The following is a 17069-nucleotide window of genomic DNA, read 5'->3' as shown; positions in this document are numbered from 1 at the left end:
CTCCTCCTGCACTGCATGTTCTGAGGCTTTGTGTTCATCCTAGCCAAATTCTACATGAAGGTTGTAAGTCGGGGGAACATTATAATACACTTTGGGGTTTCTAATAATAATGAAAATCGCTTATTGTCACGAGTAGGCTTCAATGAAGTTACTGTGAAAAGCCCCTAGTCGCCACATTCCGGCGCCTGTTCGGGGAGGCTGGTACGGGAATTGAACCCGCGCTGCTGGCATGGTTCTGTATTACAAGCCAGCGATTTAGCCCACTATGCTAAACCAGCCCCTAATCCCTGGCCCATAACAATAGGAACAGGCAAAACTGTGCAAAAAGTGTCAGGGCGGCACGTTGAAACACAGTCCTCGGTCGCGCCCCCACCCCTTTTATGAAAACATAAAAGCCTCCTGGCCAACCGCCGCCCCCGCCCCCCCCCCCCCCCCCCCCCCCTCCCGGCCCCCAACTGTGAAAGCTACACGGTATGCATGAAATCATGTTCAATTGGCCCCTCAATGGGCTAAATCGCCTGATCGATTGTCGATGTGACGACTGAGTATGCGATGAGCTAGGGAAGCACGCCTGATACCGCACCGAGTTTCGCCTGACCAACCTCTAGCCCATGTGTAACCCAGTAACCTGTCCCGACACCCCCACCGGTCCCCTGCATACCTGGAAGAGAGAGAACTCCAGAATGAAGAATATCCAGATCAAGCTTTAGCAAATTGTCAGGGTAACAGCCAATGGCTTGGGCCTGGGCGCCAGGCTCCTTCTGAGCTTTGGCAGAAGCATCCCTCGGACCAGCTGCGGTAGCGCGGAGCGAAGGGACGTCTGATGAGTGGTGGGATGAGGCATTGGCGGGTTGCTGAGATGAGGCATCGGATGGTTGAAGTGAGGTACTGGATGGTGGGGGTGGGGAGGTTTCAGAAGGTGGGGGTGGGGAGGTATAGGAAGGTGGGGGTGGGGAAGTATCTGGGGGTGGGGAAGGATCTGGGGGTGCGGAGGTATCGGAAGGTGGGGGTGGGGAAGTATCTGGGGGTGGGGAGGTATCGGAAGGTGGGGGTGGGGAAGTATCTGGGGGTGGGGAAGGATCTGGGGGTGCGGAGGTATCGGAAGGTGGGGGTGGGGAAGTATCTGGGGGTGGGGAGGTATCGGAAGGTGGGGGTGGGGAAGTATCTGGGGGTGGGGAAGGATCTGGGGGTGCGGAGGTATCGGAAGGTGGGGGTGGGGAAGTATCTGGGGGTGGGGAGGTATAGGAAGGTGGGGGGGGGGAAGTATCTGGGGGTGGGGAGGTATCGGAAGGTGGGGGTGGGGAAGTATCTGGGGGTGGGGAAGGATCTGGGGGTGCGGAGGTATCGGAAGGTGGGGGTGGGGAAGTATCTGGGGGTGGGGAAGTATCTGGGGGTGCGGAGGTATAGGAAGGTGGGGGTGGGGAAGTATCTGGGGGTGGGGAGGTATCGGAAGGTGGGGGTGGGGAAGTATCTGGGGGTGGGGAAGGATCTGGGGGTGCGGAGGTATCGGAAGGTGGGGGTGGGGAAGTATCTGGGGGTGGGGAAGTATCTGGGGGTGCGGAGGTATCGGAAGGTGGGGGTGGGGAAGTATCTGGGGGTGGGGAAGGATCTGGGGGTGCGGAGGTATCGGAAGGTGGGGGTGGGGAAGTATCTGGGGGTGGGGAAGTATCTGGGGGTGGGGAGGTATCGGACAGTGGATGTGGGGAGATATCGGACAGTGGATGTGGGGAGATATCGGACAGTGGGGGTGGGGAGATATCGGACAGTGGGGGTGGGGAGATATCGGAAGGTGGGGGTGCGGAGGTATCGGACAGTGGATGTGGGGAGATATCGGACAGTGGATGTGGGGAGATATCGGACAGTGGGGGTGGGGAGATATCGGACAGTGGGGGTGGGGAGATATCGGAAGGTGGGGGTGGGGAGATATCGGACAGTGGATGTGGGGAGATATCGGACAGTGGGGGTGGGGAGATATCGGAAGGTGGGGGTGGGGAGATATCGGACAGTGGGGGTGGGGAGATATCGGACAGTGGATGTGGGGAGATATCGGACAGTGGGGGAGGGGAGATATCAGACAGTGGATGTGGGGAGATATCGGAAGGTGGGGGTGGGGAGATATCGGACGGTGGGAGTGGAGAGATATCGGACGGTGGGGGTGGGGAGATATCGGACAGTGGATGTGGGGAGATATCGGAAGGTGGGGGTGGGGAGATATCGGACGGTGGATGTGGGGAGATATCGGACGGTGGGGGTGGGGAGATATCGGACAGTGGATGTGGGGAGATATCGGAAGGTGGGGGTGGGGAGATATCGGACGGTGGATGTGGGGAGATATCGGATGGTGGGGGTGGGGAGATATCGGATAGTGGGGGTGGGGAGATATCGGAAGGTGGGGGTGGGGAGATATCGGAAGGTGGGGAGATATCGGAAGGTGGGGGTGGGAAGATATCGGACAGTGGGGGTGGGGAGATATCGGACAGTGGGGGTGGGGAGATATCGGACAGTGGGGGTGGGGAGATATCGGAAGGTGGGGGTGGGGAGATATCTGACGGTGGGGGTGGGGAGATATCGGACAGTGGGGGTGGGGAGATATCGGACAGTGGGGGTGGGGAGATATCGGACAGTGGGGGTGGGGAGGTATCGGACGGTGGGGAGGTCTCAGACGGTGAGGGTGGGGAGGTCTTGGACGGTGGGGGTGGGGAGGTATCGGACGGTGGGGGTGGGGAGGTATCAGACGGTAGGGGTGGGGAGGTATCGGACGGTGGGGGTGGGGAGGTATCGGACGGTGGGGGTGGGGAGGTATCGGACGGTGGGGGTGGGGAGGTATCGTACGGTGGGGGTGGGGAGGTATCGGACGGTGGGGGTGGGGAGGTATCGGGCGGTGGGGGTGGGGAGGTCTCGGGTACTGGGGGTGGGGAGGTATTGGAATGTGAGGGTAGGGAGATATCTAAAGGTGGGGGTGATGAATCCTCTGTATTGGCCTGATCATCTGGTAAGTTGCGAGTTGTCCAAGCTTCACTGGAGCCTAAGATCACAGCAACAAAAAATGGGTAGATAGCACAAAAAGACACGGACAACATTGTACAATGGGTTTGTCCCATTTTGCAACATGAGCGATACTGATATTGCCTTGTCAAGGGAGGGGATGACGATGGCACCGCAATCCAAGGGGAGGGGGAAGACGATGGTCTCGTACTCAGAGGGAGGGGGAAGATGATGATGTTGCACCCCGAGGGAGGGGGAGACAATGGTCTCGTACTCGGAGGGAGGGGTAAGATGATGACGTTGCACTCCGAGGGAGGGGGAGACAATGGTCTCGTACTCGGAGGGAGGGGGAAGATGATGATGTTGCACTCCGAGGGAGGGGGAGACAATGGTCTCGTACTCGGAGGGAGGGGGAAGATGATGATGTTGCACTCCGAGGGAGGGGGAGACAATGGTCTCGTACTCGGAGGGAGGGGGAAGACGATGACGTTACACTCTGAGGGAGGGGGAGACGATGGTCTCGTACTCGGAGGGAGGGGGAAGATGATGACGTTGCACTCCGAGGGAGGGGGAGATGATGGTCTCGCACTCAGAGGGAGGGGGAAGATGATGACGTTGCACTCCGAGGGAGGGGGAGACGATGGTCTTGTACTCGGAGGGGGAAGATGATAGCGTTGCACTCCGAAGGAGGGGGAGGATGATAGTGTTGCACTCCGAAGGAGGGGGAAGATGATAGCGTTGCACTCCGAAGGAGGGGGAAGATGATAGCGTTGCACTCCGAAGGAGGGGGAAGATGATAGCGTTTCACTCCGTGGGAGGGGGAGACGTTTGGTCTCGTACTCGGAGGGAGGGGGAAGATGATAGCGTTGCACTCTGAGGGAGGGGGAGAAGATGGTTGTGTTCCTCAGACTGACTTCTGACAGCTTCTCTCCGAAGGACTTTGGGACTAAACCTGTAAGCCACTGAGTGTTAAACTATATTAATAATTGGCACTTGACCTGTGTCTGGGGATTTTGCTTCATTGACATTTGGGAAGTAGATGGGAAAGTTAAGAACTGTGGCTCTGTTAATTGAAAGCTGATTTTTCTTGGATGTTCATGGGGTAAATTCTGTGCTCACAAAAAAAGTTTCTGTTAAATCAAAAAGATTCCTATTTGGCAGAGGAACCACTCAGTTTACAAACTGAAAAACTGTTGGGGCCTCGTCCAGGTACCGTAATAGAAGGCACCGGATATTGCAACGGTAATGGGTCCTGACAACATTACAAGAACAGTCCTGAAGATTGGTCTCCAGAATGTGCCATGTGTAAGGGGAGCTTTACTTTGTATCTAACCCCGTGTTGTACCTGCCCTGGGAGTGTTTGATGGGGACAGTGTAGAGGGAGCTTTACTCTGTATCTAACCCCGTGCTGTCCCTGTCCTGGGAGTGTTTGATGGGGACAGTGTGGAGGGAGCTTTACTCTGTATCTAACCCCGTGCTGTCCATGTCCTGGGAGTGTTTGGTGGGGACAGTGTAGAGGGAGCTTTACTCTGTATCTAACCCCGTGCTGTACCTGTCCTGGGAGTGTTTGATGGGGACAGTGTGGAGGGAGCTTTACTCTGTATCTAACCCCGTGCTGTCCATGTCCTGGGAGTGTTTGGTGGGGACAGTGTAGAGGGAGCTTTACTCTGTATCTAACCCCGTGCTGTACCTGTCCTGGGAGTGTTTGACGGGGACAGTGTAGAGGGAGCTTTACTCTGTATCTAACCCCGTACTGTCCCTGTCCTGGGAGTGTTTGATGGGGACAGTGTAGAGGGAGCTTTAATCTGTATCTAACCCCGTGCTGTACCTGTCCTGGAAGTGTTTGATGGGGACAGTGTGGAGGGTGCTTTACTCTGTATCTAACCCCGTGCTGTACCTGTCCTGGGAGTGTTTGATGGGGACAGTGTAGAGGGAGCTTTACTCTGTATCTAACCCCGTGCTGTACCTGTCCTGGGAGTGTTTGATGGGGATAGTGTGGAGGGTGCTTTACTCTGTATCTAACCCCGTGCTGTACCTGTCCTGGGAGTGTTTGATGGGGACAGTGTAGAGGGAGCTTTACTCTCTATCTAACCCCGTGCTGTACCTGCCCTGGGAGTGTTTGATGGGGACAGTGTAGAGGGAGCTTTACTCTGTATCTAACCCCGTGCTGTACCTGTCCTGGGAGTGTTTGATGGGGACAGTGTAGAGGGAGCTTTACTCTGTATCTAACCCCGTGCTGTACCTGTCCTGGGAATGTTTGATGGGGACAGTGTAGAGGGAGCTTTACTCTGTATCTAACCCCGTGCTGTACCTGTCCTGGGAATGTTTGATGGGGACAGTGTAGAGGGAGCTTTACTCTGTATCTAACCCCGTGCTGTACCTGTCCTGGGAATGTTTGATGAGGACAGTGTAGAGGGAGCTTTACTCTGTCACTAACCCCGTGCTGTACCTGCCCTGGGAGTGTTTGATGGGGACAGTGTAGAGGGAGCTTTACTCTGTATCTAACCCCGTACTGTACCTGTCCTGAGAATGTTTTAATCCATTCCTTTTTCAAACGTAGCCATTATTAGTCTTGGTCACAGAATTATCATTGTGAATCAGATTTTCAGAAGGGGCTGAACACTGTGGGTGAGGATGACGGGGTGGGTAGCCGCCGTTATTGATAATGGAGCTGACTAAATCCCTGATCAATGATCTATCAGTGTCCAATATAAAGCATCCTTTACCTTCTTGGTTCAGGTCTCTCATGTCATCCGTTTGCGAAACCTCTCCGCCGCGTACCGTTCCCGTCTCCCCGTCCCATCCGAGATCGGCTGGGTCGCTCCAGCCTGCGCTTCCCACGGATTCGGAAGCAGGCGCCCACCCAGGCACGACAGCTGCGTTAGGGGATCTCGCCTTCCAACCACTCTGCTCCACAGGCCCCAAAGCCAGGCAGGGATCCGGTGCTGCGGCGGGTGATCCCTCTGCCATCTGCCCCCCGTCGTCGCCGTCGAGGATTACGCTTCGCGCGCCCGCTTCCCCCGGGGAAGCCGTTCTTCTCGCTGCCTCGTCCACGGGGATCTGAGCTCCTGCCTTCACGCACGCGGTAGATCCTGCGCTCTTGTCACATTGCTGTCGGCCGACTTGTGTCCCTCGCAGCGAGGGGGCCGTCCGCTCTTCTTCAAGGTAATCAGCCCCGAAGCCTTTGGATCCGGTTGTTGTAACCGGCCGTGTAACGGGCCCACCCGATTCAGCCAATGGCCGCTCGCTGTCCCATCGCCATTCAGCCCCTTCAACCAACGAACGCTCAGTCCCAGCTTGCGCTGTGTCCCGCCCAATCGGTTTTCCATCGGTCCCCTTTGGTACTACCTGGAACCGTTCAGCCTCCATCTCTGCCGCGATCTGTTCGGCCAGCGACCGTTTTGTCTCAGCTGTTGGTTTCTCCTCTCCGGCCAATGGCGCTGCAGTCCCTGTTGATGGCATGGCCTGATCAGCCAGCAGCAACTCCATTACACTTGCTGACAGCTCGTGCTCAGACAACGGCTGAAGAGTCCCAGAAATTGCTCTCTCCTGATCAGCCAACAACAGTTCAGTCCCTGTTGGTTTCTCCTGCTCAGCCAATGGCAGTTCTGTTCTAATTGTGGATCTATTATTCTCAGCCAATTGATGTTCAGTCTCAATTATGGATCGGTTCTGCCCAGTCAATGACAGTTCAGTATCAGCCTTCGGCCTAGCCAATGACGGTCCAACCTCAGTTGATTGCTTATGTTCAGCCGATGACAGGCGAGTCCCAATTATTGCCCTATTCATCTTGGCCAAGGACGGTTCAATACCAATTGATTCCCCCTGCTCATCCAATGGCAGTTCAGTCCTGGTTATGTCTCTATTCAGCTTGGCCAATGACGGTTCAGTCCCAGTTGATTCCCCCTGCTCAATCAATGGACGCTCAGTCCCAATTATGGGCCTCCTTTTCCCAGCCAATGATAGTTGAGTCCCAATTCTGGATCCATTCTTCTCAGCCAATGAAGGTGCAATCTCAATCATGGGCATATTCTGCCCAGCCAATGGCGGTTGAGTTCCAATTATGCATCCATTCTGCTCGGTCAATGATCGTTCAGGCCTAATCATGGATATATGCTGCTCAGCCAATGGTATGGGAGTCCCAATGATGGATCTATTCTGCTCAGCCAATGACAGTTGGGACTCAATGATGGATCTATTCTGCTCAGCCAATGGCATGGGAGCCCCAATGATGGATCTATTCTGCTCAGCCAATGGCATGGGAGCCCCAATGATGGATCTATTCTGCTCAGCCAATGGCATGGGAGCCCCAATGATGGATCTATTCTGCTCAGCCAATGGCATGGGAGCCCCAATGATGGATCTATTCTGCTCAACCAATGGCGCCTCGGTACCGCCCTCCTCCTGCTCAGCCAATGGCAGGTGTGTCCCAATGATGGATCTATTCTGCTCAGCCAATGGCAGGTGTGTCCCAATGATGGATCTATTCTGCTCAGCCAATGGCAGGTGTGTCCCAATGATGGATCTATTCTGCTCAGCCAATGGCGCCTCGGTACCGCCCTCCTCCTGCTCAGCCAATGACGATTGATGGTGGCACGTGCAGCGGCCGCGTGCCCGGTCTTCGAGTGCGCCACGTGATCTTCCCGCCGCCGGCGGTTGATGGGCGGGTCTGGGAGGGGGCGTGGTCTTCTGCTGCTCCTCTTCCTCCTCGTGCTTTCGCCGTTCCCACAGCGAGGGGGCGCGGCCCACGTGGTCCCCACTGTCAACGTAGACCAGGTGGGCGCGGCAGGACATCCACTCGGCGGCCTCATCCAGGACATTCCCACCGCCTCCGCCTCCTCCGGGCCGCTCGGGGGCGCCTGCACACCTCTTCCTGCGCCGGCGCCGGAGGTGGAGCCAAGCCTTGTGCCGCGCCTGCGCACCCCTCCTCCGCCGTTGTTGGTGGTCGCGACGGCCGCTGGCGGCTGGCAGCGTGCTGGCGCGCAGGCGCGGTCGCCCGGCCGCGGCAGCGACGGGGGTCGACGCTCCCGCCGAAACTTCCAGAAGCTCGACGTACTCCCCTCCCCCGTCGTCTTCGTCGAGGTAGTGAAGGAGGGCGGCGATTCGATCCTCCTCCTCCTGCTGCGGGCGGGTCGACTCCAGACCGTCGGCAGCGCGGTCGTCGTCATCTTCGTCTCCCGTTCTTTTACTCGACCAGGCGGCACCGGGGGCGTCCTCCTCTGGCTCAGCCGCCGCCCCGTCCCCCGACAGCCGGCCGCCGGCCGAGGCCAGCAGGCGCGGGAAGACCAGCTGGCGCCAGCGCATGCGCCGCAGCCGGCCGCCGGCCGAGGCCAGCAGGCAGTTGGCCAGGCTGCGCGTGCGCGGCCGCTCCCGCTGCCGGCCGCCGGCGGCCCCGCCCAGCAGGCGGTTGACGCCGTCCAGCCACTCGGCAGTGAAGAGGTGCGGGTAGGAGGACTCGGGCACCGTCAGCTCCCTCAGCACCCCGCCCTCCAAGTCGTCGCCATCGTCGTCCTCGCGGTACTTGAGCAGCAGGCGGGCCCCCCGCTGCCGGCCCGGCGACGCCAGCGGCGCCAGCTGCAGGTAGAAGTCCTCCGGCCGCAGCGCCCTCCAGTCCAGCGCCGAGAACTGCAGCACCAGCTGCTCGCCCAGGCAGAGTGGCCAGCCCTGGTGCAGGAAGAGGCAACCATCATACGGAGCCTGGAGCGGGGGGAGGAGAGAGAGAGAGAGAAGAGTTAGGGTAATGTCTCCAACAACAATTTAGCATTGAGGGAGAGAGAGAGAGAAGGGGGTTCGAGGACAATGTTTACAACAACAATTTAGCATTGAGGGAGGGGGGGGGGTTCAAGGGCAATGACTCCAACAACAATTTAGCATTGAGGGAGGGGGGGGTTCAAGGGCAATGTTTACAACAATTTAGCATTGAGGGGGGGGGGGTTCAAGGGCAATTACTCCAACAACAACAATTTAGCATTGAGGGAGGGAGGGAGGGGGGTTCAAGGGCAATGACTCCAACAACAATTTAGCATTGAGGGAGAGAGAGAGAAGGGGGTTCGAGGACAATGTTTACAACAATTTAGCATTGAGGGAGGGGGGGGGGGTTCAAGGGCAATGACTCCAACAACAATTTAGCATTGAGGGAGGGAGGGAGGGGGGTTCAAGGGCAATGACTCCAACAACAATTTAGCATTGAGGGAGAGAGAGAGAGGGGGTTCGAGGACAATGTTTACAACAACAATTTAGCATTTAGGGAGGGGGGGTTCAAAGGCAATGACTCCAACAACAATTTAGCATTGAGGGGGGGGGGGGGTTCAATGGCAATGACTCCAACAACAATTTAGCATTGAGGGAGGGGGGGTTCAAGGGCAATGACTCCAACAACAATTTAGCATTGAGGGAGGGGGGGGGGGGGGTTCAAGGGCAATGACTCCAACAACAATTTAGCATTGAGGGGGTTCGAGGACAATATCAACTATAATAATTTGGCATTGAGGGAGAGAATCAGGGGGCAGAGGTGAGTGCAGTGACTATGACTAAGGAGACGGTTCTGGGGAAACTGACAGGTCTGAAGGTGGATAAATCACATGGACCGGATGGACTCCACCCCAGGGTCCTAAAAGCTCAGGAGATTGTGGTGCCGTTGCTGGTGATCTTTCAGGAATCACTGGAGGCAGGAAGGGTCCCAGAGGACTGGACAGTGGCTAATGTGACACCAATGTTTAAGAAGGGAGGGAGGCAGAAGATGGGGAATTACAGGCCGGTTAGCCTGACTTCGGTCATTGGTAAGATTTTAGAGTCCGCTATTAAAGATGAGATCGCAAAGTACTTGGAAGTGCATGGTAAAATAGGACTGAGTCAGCACGGCTTTGTCAAGGTGAGGTCATGTCTGACAAATCTGTTAGAATTCTTTGAGGAGGTAACAAGGAAGTTAGACAAAGGAGAACCAGTGGATGTGATTTATTTAGATTTCCAGAAGGCCTTTGACAAGGTGCCGCATAGGAAACTGTTAAATAAGTTAAGAGCCAATGGTGTTAAGGGTAAGATCCTGGCATGGATAGAGGATTGGCTGACTGGCAGAAGGCAGAGAGTGGGGATAAAGGGGTCTTTTTCAGGATGGCAGCCGGTGACTAGTGGTGTGTCTCAGGGGTCGGTGCTGGGACCACAACTTTTCACAGTATATATTCCCACAATGGCCTCCCAGAACAGGTGCCGGAAAGTTGCGACTAGGAGCTTTTCACAGTAACTTCATTGAAGCCTACTTGTGACGATAAGTGATTATTATTATTAATGATCTGGAAGAAGGAACTGAAGGCACTGTTGCTAAGTTTGCAGATGATACAAAGATCTGTAGAGGGACAGTTTAGTATTGAGGAAGCAGGCGGGCTGCAGAAGGACTTGGACAGGCTAGGAGAGTGGGTAATGAAGTGGCAAATGCAATACAATGTGGAAAAGTGTGAGGTTCTGCACTTTGAAAGGAGGAATTTAGGCATCGGCTATTTTCTATTTGGGGAAATGCTTAGGAAATCAGAAGCACAAAGGGACTTGTTCATGATTCTCTTAAGATTAACGTTCAGGTTCAGTCGGCAGTTAGGAAGGCAAATGCAATGTTAGCATTCATGTCGAGAGGGCTAGAATGCAAGAACAGGGATGTACTTCTGAGGCTGTATAAGGGTCTGGTCAGACCCCATTTGGAGTATTGTGAGCAGGTTTGGGCCCCGTATCTAAGGAAGGATGTGCTGGCCTTGGAAAGGGTCCAGAGGGGGTTCACAAGAATGATCCCTGGAATGAAGAGCTTGTCGTATGAGGAACGGTTGAGGACTCTGGGCCTATACTCGTTGGAGTTAAGAAGGATGAGGGGGTTTCTTATTGAAACTTGCAGGATACTGTGAGACCTGGATAGAGTGGACGTGGCGAGGATGTTTCCACTTGTAGGAAAAACTAGAACCAGAGGGCATCATCTCAGACAAAAGGGACGATCCTTTAAAACAGAGATGAGGAGGAATTTCTTCAGCCAGAGGGTGGTGAATCTGCGGTACTCTTTGCCGCAGAAGGCTGTGGAGGCCAAATCACCCAGTGTCTTTAAGACAGAGATAGATAGGTTCTTGATTAATAAGGGGATCAGGGGTTATGGGGAGAAGGCAGGAGAATGGGGATGAGAAAAATATCAGCCATGATTGAATGGTGGAGCAAACGCGATGGGCTGAGTGGCCTAATTCTACTCCGATGTCTTATGGCAGAAGGACAATGCTCCACCCGGCCGCGCACATTTCAGGTTCACCCCGCCAGCGGGATGCTCCGTTATTCCAGCTGGTCAATGGGGTTTCCCATTGTGGGGAAGCCCCACGCCGTCGGGAAATCCCTGGGCGCCGGCAAAACGGAGCATCCCACCGGCGGAGAAATCCCGCCAAATGTCTCCAACAACAATTTAGCATTGAGGTAGAAAATGTTCAAGGGCAATGTCTCCAACAACTATTTAGCATTGAGAGAGAGAATGTTCAAGGGCAATGTCTCCAACAACTATTTAGCATTGAGAGAGAGAATGTTCAAGGGCAATGTCTCCAACTACAATTTAGCATTGAGAGAGAGAATGGTCAAGGGCAATGTCTCCAACTACAATTTAGCATTGAGAGAGAGAATGTTCAAGGGCAATGACTCCAACAACTATTTAGCATTGAGAGAGAGAATGTTCAAGGGCAATGTCTGCAACAACAATTTAGCATTGAGGGAGAGAATGTTCAAGGGCAATGTCTGCAACAACAATTTAGCATTGAGGGAGAGAATGTTCAAGGGCAATGTCTCCAACAACAATTTAGCATTGAGGGAGAGAATGGTCAAGGGCAATGTCTCCAACAACAATTTAGCATTGAGGGAGAGAATGGTCAAGGGCAATGTCTCCAACAACTATTTAGCATTGAGAGAGAGAATGTTCAAGGGCAATGTCTCCAACAACTATTTAGCATTGAGGGAGAGAATGGTCAAGGGCAATGTCTCCAACAACTATTTAGCATTGAGAGAGAGAATGGTCAAGGGCAATGTCTCCAACAACAATTACCATTGAGAGAGAGAATGTTCAAGGGCAATGTCTCCAACAACTATTTAGCATTGAGAGAGAGAATGTTCAAGGGCAATGTCTCCAACAACTATTTAGCATTGAGGGAGAGAATGGTCAAGGGCAATGTCTGCAACTACAATTTAGCATTGAGGGAGAGAATGTTCAAGGGCAATGTCTCCAACAACTATTTAGCATTGAGAGAGAGAATGGTCAAGGGCAATGTCTCTAACAACAATTTAGCATTGAGAGAATGGTCAAGGGCAATGTCTACAACTACAATTTAGCATTGAGAGAGAGAGAGAATGGTCAAGGGCAATGTCTCCAACTACAATTTAGCATTGAGAGAGAGAATGTTCAAGGGCAATGTCTCCAACAACTATTTAGCATTGAGAGAGAGAATGTTCAAGGGCAATGTCTCCAACAACTATTTAGCATTGAGAGAGAGAATGTTCAAGGGCAATGTCTCCAACAACAATTTAGCATTGAGGGAGAGAATGGTCAAGGGCAATGTCTGCAACTACAATTTAGCATTGAGAGAGAGAATGTTCAAGGGCAATGTCTCCAACAACTATTTAGCATTGAGAGAGAGAATGTTCAAGGGCAATGTCTCCAACAACAATTTAGCATTGAGGGAGAGAATGGTCAAGGGCAATGTCTGCAACTACAATTTAGCATTGAGAGAGAGAGAGAATGGTCAAGGGCAATGTCTCCAACTACAATTTAGCATTGAGAGAGAGAATGTTCAAGGGCAATGTCTCCAACAACAATTTAGCATTGAGGGAGAGAATGGTCAAGGGCAATGTCTGCAACTACAATTTAGCATTGAGGGAGAGAATGGTCAAGGGCAATGTCTCCAACAACAATTTAGCATTGAGAGAGAGAATGGTCAAGGGCAATGTCTCCAACAACTATTTAGCATTGAGAGAGAGAGAATGTTCAAGGGCAATGTCTACAACTACAATTTAGCATTGAGAGAGAGAGAGAATGGTCAAGGGCAATGTCTCCAACAACAATTTAGCATTGAGGGAGAGAGAATGTTCAAGGGCAATGTCTCCATGATACCAATTTGGCATTGAGGGAGAGAGAGGGTTCAAAGACAGTGTCCACAACAACAATTAGCATTGAGGGAGAGGGTTCAGGACAATGTCTACAACAAAAACAACTTAGCATTGAAAGCGGGTTCGTTCCACTACAACAACAACATTTAGAGAGCATGTAAATGCTGTAGCCTAGCGATACCCCCTCTCCCCTGGAGCCTTTTCCAAACACATCGACATTTGATACCTGAGCCAAATAGGGAGATGTGGGGTCGGGCAAGTTCAGTCCAGTGCCCGTGACAACTGAGGTAACGGAGAAGTGCGAGAGGCGGAGGGGATTGCAGAGTTGCCAGCTGGAGGTTCTGTCATTCAAATCGGCGGGGCAAGGGATGGGTGAAGGATTCAGGATTAGGGGTCAGGGAGTCAGGGGTCAGGGAGGTCTGTGCGACCTGGAGAGGAGGATCAGATCGCTTGCGTCCTTACAGGAAGGAGGCGTCATATCGAAGCCCAGAGTGGGAATTGAAGCACAAGAGGGTCGAGGGAGCAATGTCCACCATCACATGTTAACCTTTGTGCATCGGCTTTCTCCAGGCACGGGGATTCTGCATTTCTGGATTTGCACGGCGTATATTTGGGGCTGGAGGCACGCGTGCAGAGACCAGGTTGGGAGTCAGGCTGCATTGGCAGAAGAGTGCTGAGGGAAAAAACGAAATTGAGATCTGGGGAGTGGCTGCCAAAGATGTTGCTCATTGCCGGAACCGTCACACACGTGCGCCACAAATGGAGAATCCACCTGACATGTCAGCTCCCTGCAACTACGGCACAGGGGAATCCCCCGGGGCACAGGGGATTGCTCCCTGCTACACAGAGCGGAGAGACGGGGGAATCCCCCCCGGGACACAGGGGATTGCTCCCTGCTGCACAGAGTGGGGACACAGGGGAATCCCCCCCGGGACACGGGATTGCTCCCTGCTACACAGAGTGGGGACACAGGGGAATCCCCCCCGGGACACGGGATTGCTCCCTGCTACACAGAGCGGGGACACAGGGGAATCCCCCGGGACACGGGATTGCTCCCTGCTACACAGAGCGGGGAGACAGGGGAATCCCCCCCGGGACACGGGATTGCTCCCTGCTACACAGAGCAGGGAGACAGGGGAATCCCCCCGGGACACGGGATTGCTCCCTGCTGCACTGAGCGGGGATACAGGGGAATCCCCCTGGACACAGGGGATTGCTCCCTGCTACACTGAGCGGGGATACAGGGGAATCCCCCGGGACACAGGGGATTGCTCCCTGCTACACAGAGCGGGGAGACAGGGGAATCCCCCCCGGGACACGGGATTGCTCCCTGCAACTACGGCACAGGGGAATCCCCCGGGGCACAGGGGATTGCTCCCTGCTGCACAGAGCGGGGACACAGGGGAATCCCCCGGGGCACAGGGGATTGCTCCCTGCTACACAGAGCGGGGAGACAGGGGAATCCCCCCCGGGACACGGGATTGCTCCCTGCTACACAGAGCGGGGAGACAGGGGAATCCCCCCCGGGACACGGGATTGCTCCCTGCAACTACGGCACAGGGGAATCCCCCGGGACACAGGGGATTGCTCCCTGCTGCACAGAGCGGGGACACAGGGGAATCCCCCCCCGGGGCACAGGGGATTGCTCCCTGCTGCACAGAGCGGGGAGACAGGGGAATCCCCCCCGGGACACGGGATTGCTCCCTGCTACACAGAGCGGGGAGACAGGGGAATCCCCCCCGGGACACGGGATTGCTCCCTGCAATTACGGCACAGGGGAATCCCCCGGGACACAGGGGATTGCTCCCTGCTGCACAGAGCGGGGACACAGGGGAATCCCCCCCCGGGGCACAGGGGATTGCTCCCTGCTGCACAGAGCGGGGAGACGGGAATTCCCCCCGGGACACAGGGGATTGCTCCCTGCTACACTGAGCGGGGAGACAGGGGAATCCCCCCCGGGACACGGGATTGCTCCCTGCAACTATGGCACAGGAGAATCCCCCGGGACACAGTAGATTGCTCCCTGCTGCACAGAGCGGGGACACAGGGGAATCCCCCGGGACACGGATTGCTCCCTGCTACACAGAGCGGGGAGACGGGAATCCCCCGGGACACGGGATTGCTCCCTGCAACTACGGCACAGGAGAATCCCCCGGGACACAGTAGATTGCTCCCTGCTACACAGAGCGGGGACACAGGAATTCCCCCCGGGACACAGGGGATTGCTCCCTGCTGCACTGAGCGAGGAGACAGGGGAATCCCCCGGGACACGGATTGCTCCCTGCTACACTGAGCGGGGATACAGGGGAATTCCCCCCGGGACACAGGGGATTGCTCCCTGCTACACAGAGCGGGGACACAGGGGAATTCCCAGGACACAGGGGATTGCTCCCTGCTGCACTGAGCGAGGAGACAGGGGAATCCCCCCGGGACACGGATTGCTCCCTGCTACACTGAGCGGGGATACAGGGGAATCCCCCTGGACACAGGGGATTGCTCCCTGCTACACTGAGCGGGGATACAGGGGAATCCCCCGGGACACAGGGGATTGCTCCCTGCTACACAGAGCGGGGAGACAGGGGAATCCCCCGGGACACAGGGGATTGCTCCCTGCTGCACAGAGCGGGGAGACAGGGGAATCCCCCGGGACACAGGGGATTGCTCCCTGCTACACAGAGCGGGGACACAGGGGAATTCCCAGGACACAGGGGATTGCTCCCTGCTGCACTGAGCGGGGACACAGTGGATTGCTCCCTGCTGCACTGAGCGGGGACACAGGGGAATCCCCCGGGACACGGGATTACTCCCTGCAACTACGGCACAGGGGAATCCCCCCTGGGACACGGGATTGCTCCCTGCTACACAGAGCGAAGACACAGGGGAATTCCCGGGACACAGGGGATTGCTTCCTGCTGCATAGAGTGGGGAGACAGGGGAATCCCCCCCGGGACACAGGGGATTGCTCCCTGCTGCATAGAGCGAGGACACAGGGGAATTCCCGGGACACAGGGGATTGCTTCCTGCTGCATAGAGCGGGGACACAGGGGAATTCCCAGGACACAGGGGATTGCTCCCTGCTGCATAGAGCGGGGACACAGGGGAATTCCCGGGACACAGGGGATTGCTCCCTGCTGCACTGAGCGGGGACATGGGAATTCCCGGGGACACAGTGGATTGCTCCCTGTTGCATAGAGCGGGGACACAGGGGAATCCCCTGGGACACAGTGGATTGCTCCCTGCTGGATAGAGCGGGGACACATGGGAATTCCCGGGACACAGGGATTGCTCCCTGCTGCATAGAGTGGGAACACAGGGGAATCCCCGGGACACGGGGATTGCTCCCTGCTGCATAGAGCGGGGACACAGGGAAATCCCCCGGGACACAGTGGATTGCTCCCTGCAACTACGGCACAGGGGAATCCCCCGGGACACAGTGAATTGCTCCCTGCTGCACAGAGCGGGGACATAGGGGAATTCCCGGGGACACAGTGGATTGCTCCCTGCTGCATCGAGCAGGGACACTGGGGAATTCCCGGGGACACAGTCAATCGCTCCACGCTGGTGAGATGGGGCACAGGGGAAACCCCGAAACAGTTGTCAGGTCAGTGACGCTGAAGTGAGCCTTTCTGCTCCCTGTTGCCAAGAGTTGGGGCAAAGGAAAGCCAGCAAGCAAGGCTTGGCACGGCTAAAGAGCTGGAATACTGCCAGTCAGCCAGACCTGGTCATTCCTCAGCCATTTACCTGCTAGAAACCTTCAGGCCTGTGTCCCTCATACTTGTGGAAACAACAGCTGTGGTCCAGTGGGGGACTGGGGTTCCAACCAGGCTGAGAGGAAGGGGTGGATTCTGAGGGTTTTACTGTGAACTCGGTGTCAAAGGTGAACTTGAAATGCAGCAGAAACATGAAATGAAAATCGCTTATTGTCACGAGTAGGCTTCAATGAAGTTACTGTGAAAAGCCCCTAGTTCCCACATTCC

At 55.4% G+C, this 17069-nt stretch overlaps 1 protein-coding gene across 1 annotated transcript in view; it reads right to left on the bottom strand.

Annotated features, from left to right (window-relative positions):
- LOC119951619 overlaps positions 1 to 17069 on the bottom strand; it is a 220015-nt gene that overhangs the window by 155820 nt on the left and 47126 nt on the right. Inside the window, exons 3-4 of the mRNA XM_038774799.1 lie at positions 5712 to 8682; positions 2895 to 3025 (exon numbers count right to left, since the gene is read on the bottom strand). Of these exons, the coding sequence (XP_038630727.1) occupies positions 2895 to 3025; positions 5712 to 8682 (3102 nt within the window). The remainder of the gene's footprint in view (positions 1 to 2894; positions 3026 to 5711; positions 8683 to 17069) is intronic.

This window comes from Scyliorhinus canicula, chromosome 17 (genome assembly GCF_902713615.1).
Source record: "Scyliorhinus canicula chromosome 17, sScyCan1.1, whole genome shotgun sequence".
NCBI lineage: Eukaryota > Metazoa > Chordata > Chondrichthyes > Carcharhiniformes > Scyliorhinidae > Scyliorhinus > Scyliorhinus canicula.
This window is presented reverse-complemented; position numbering and strand designations above follow the sequence as displayed.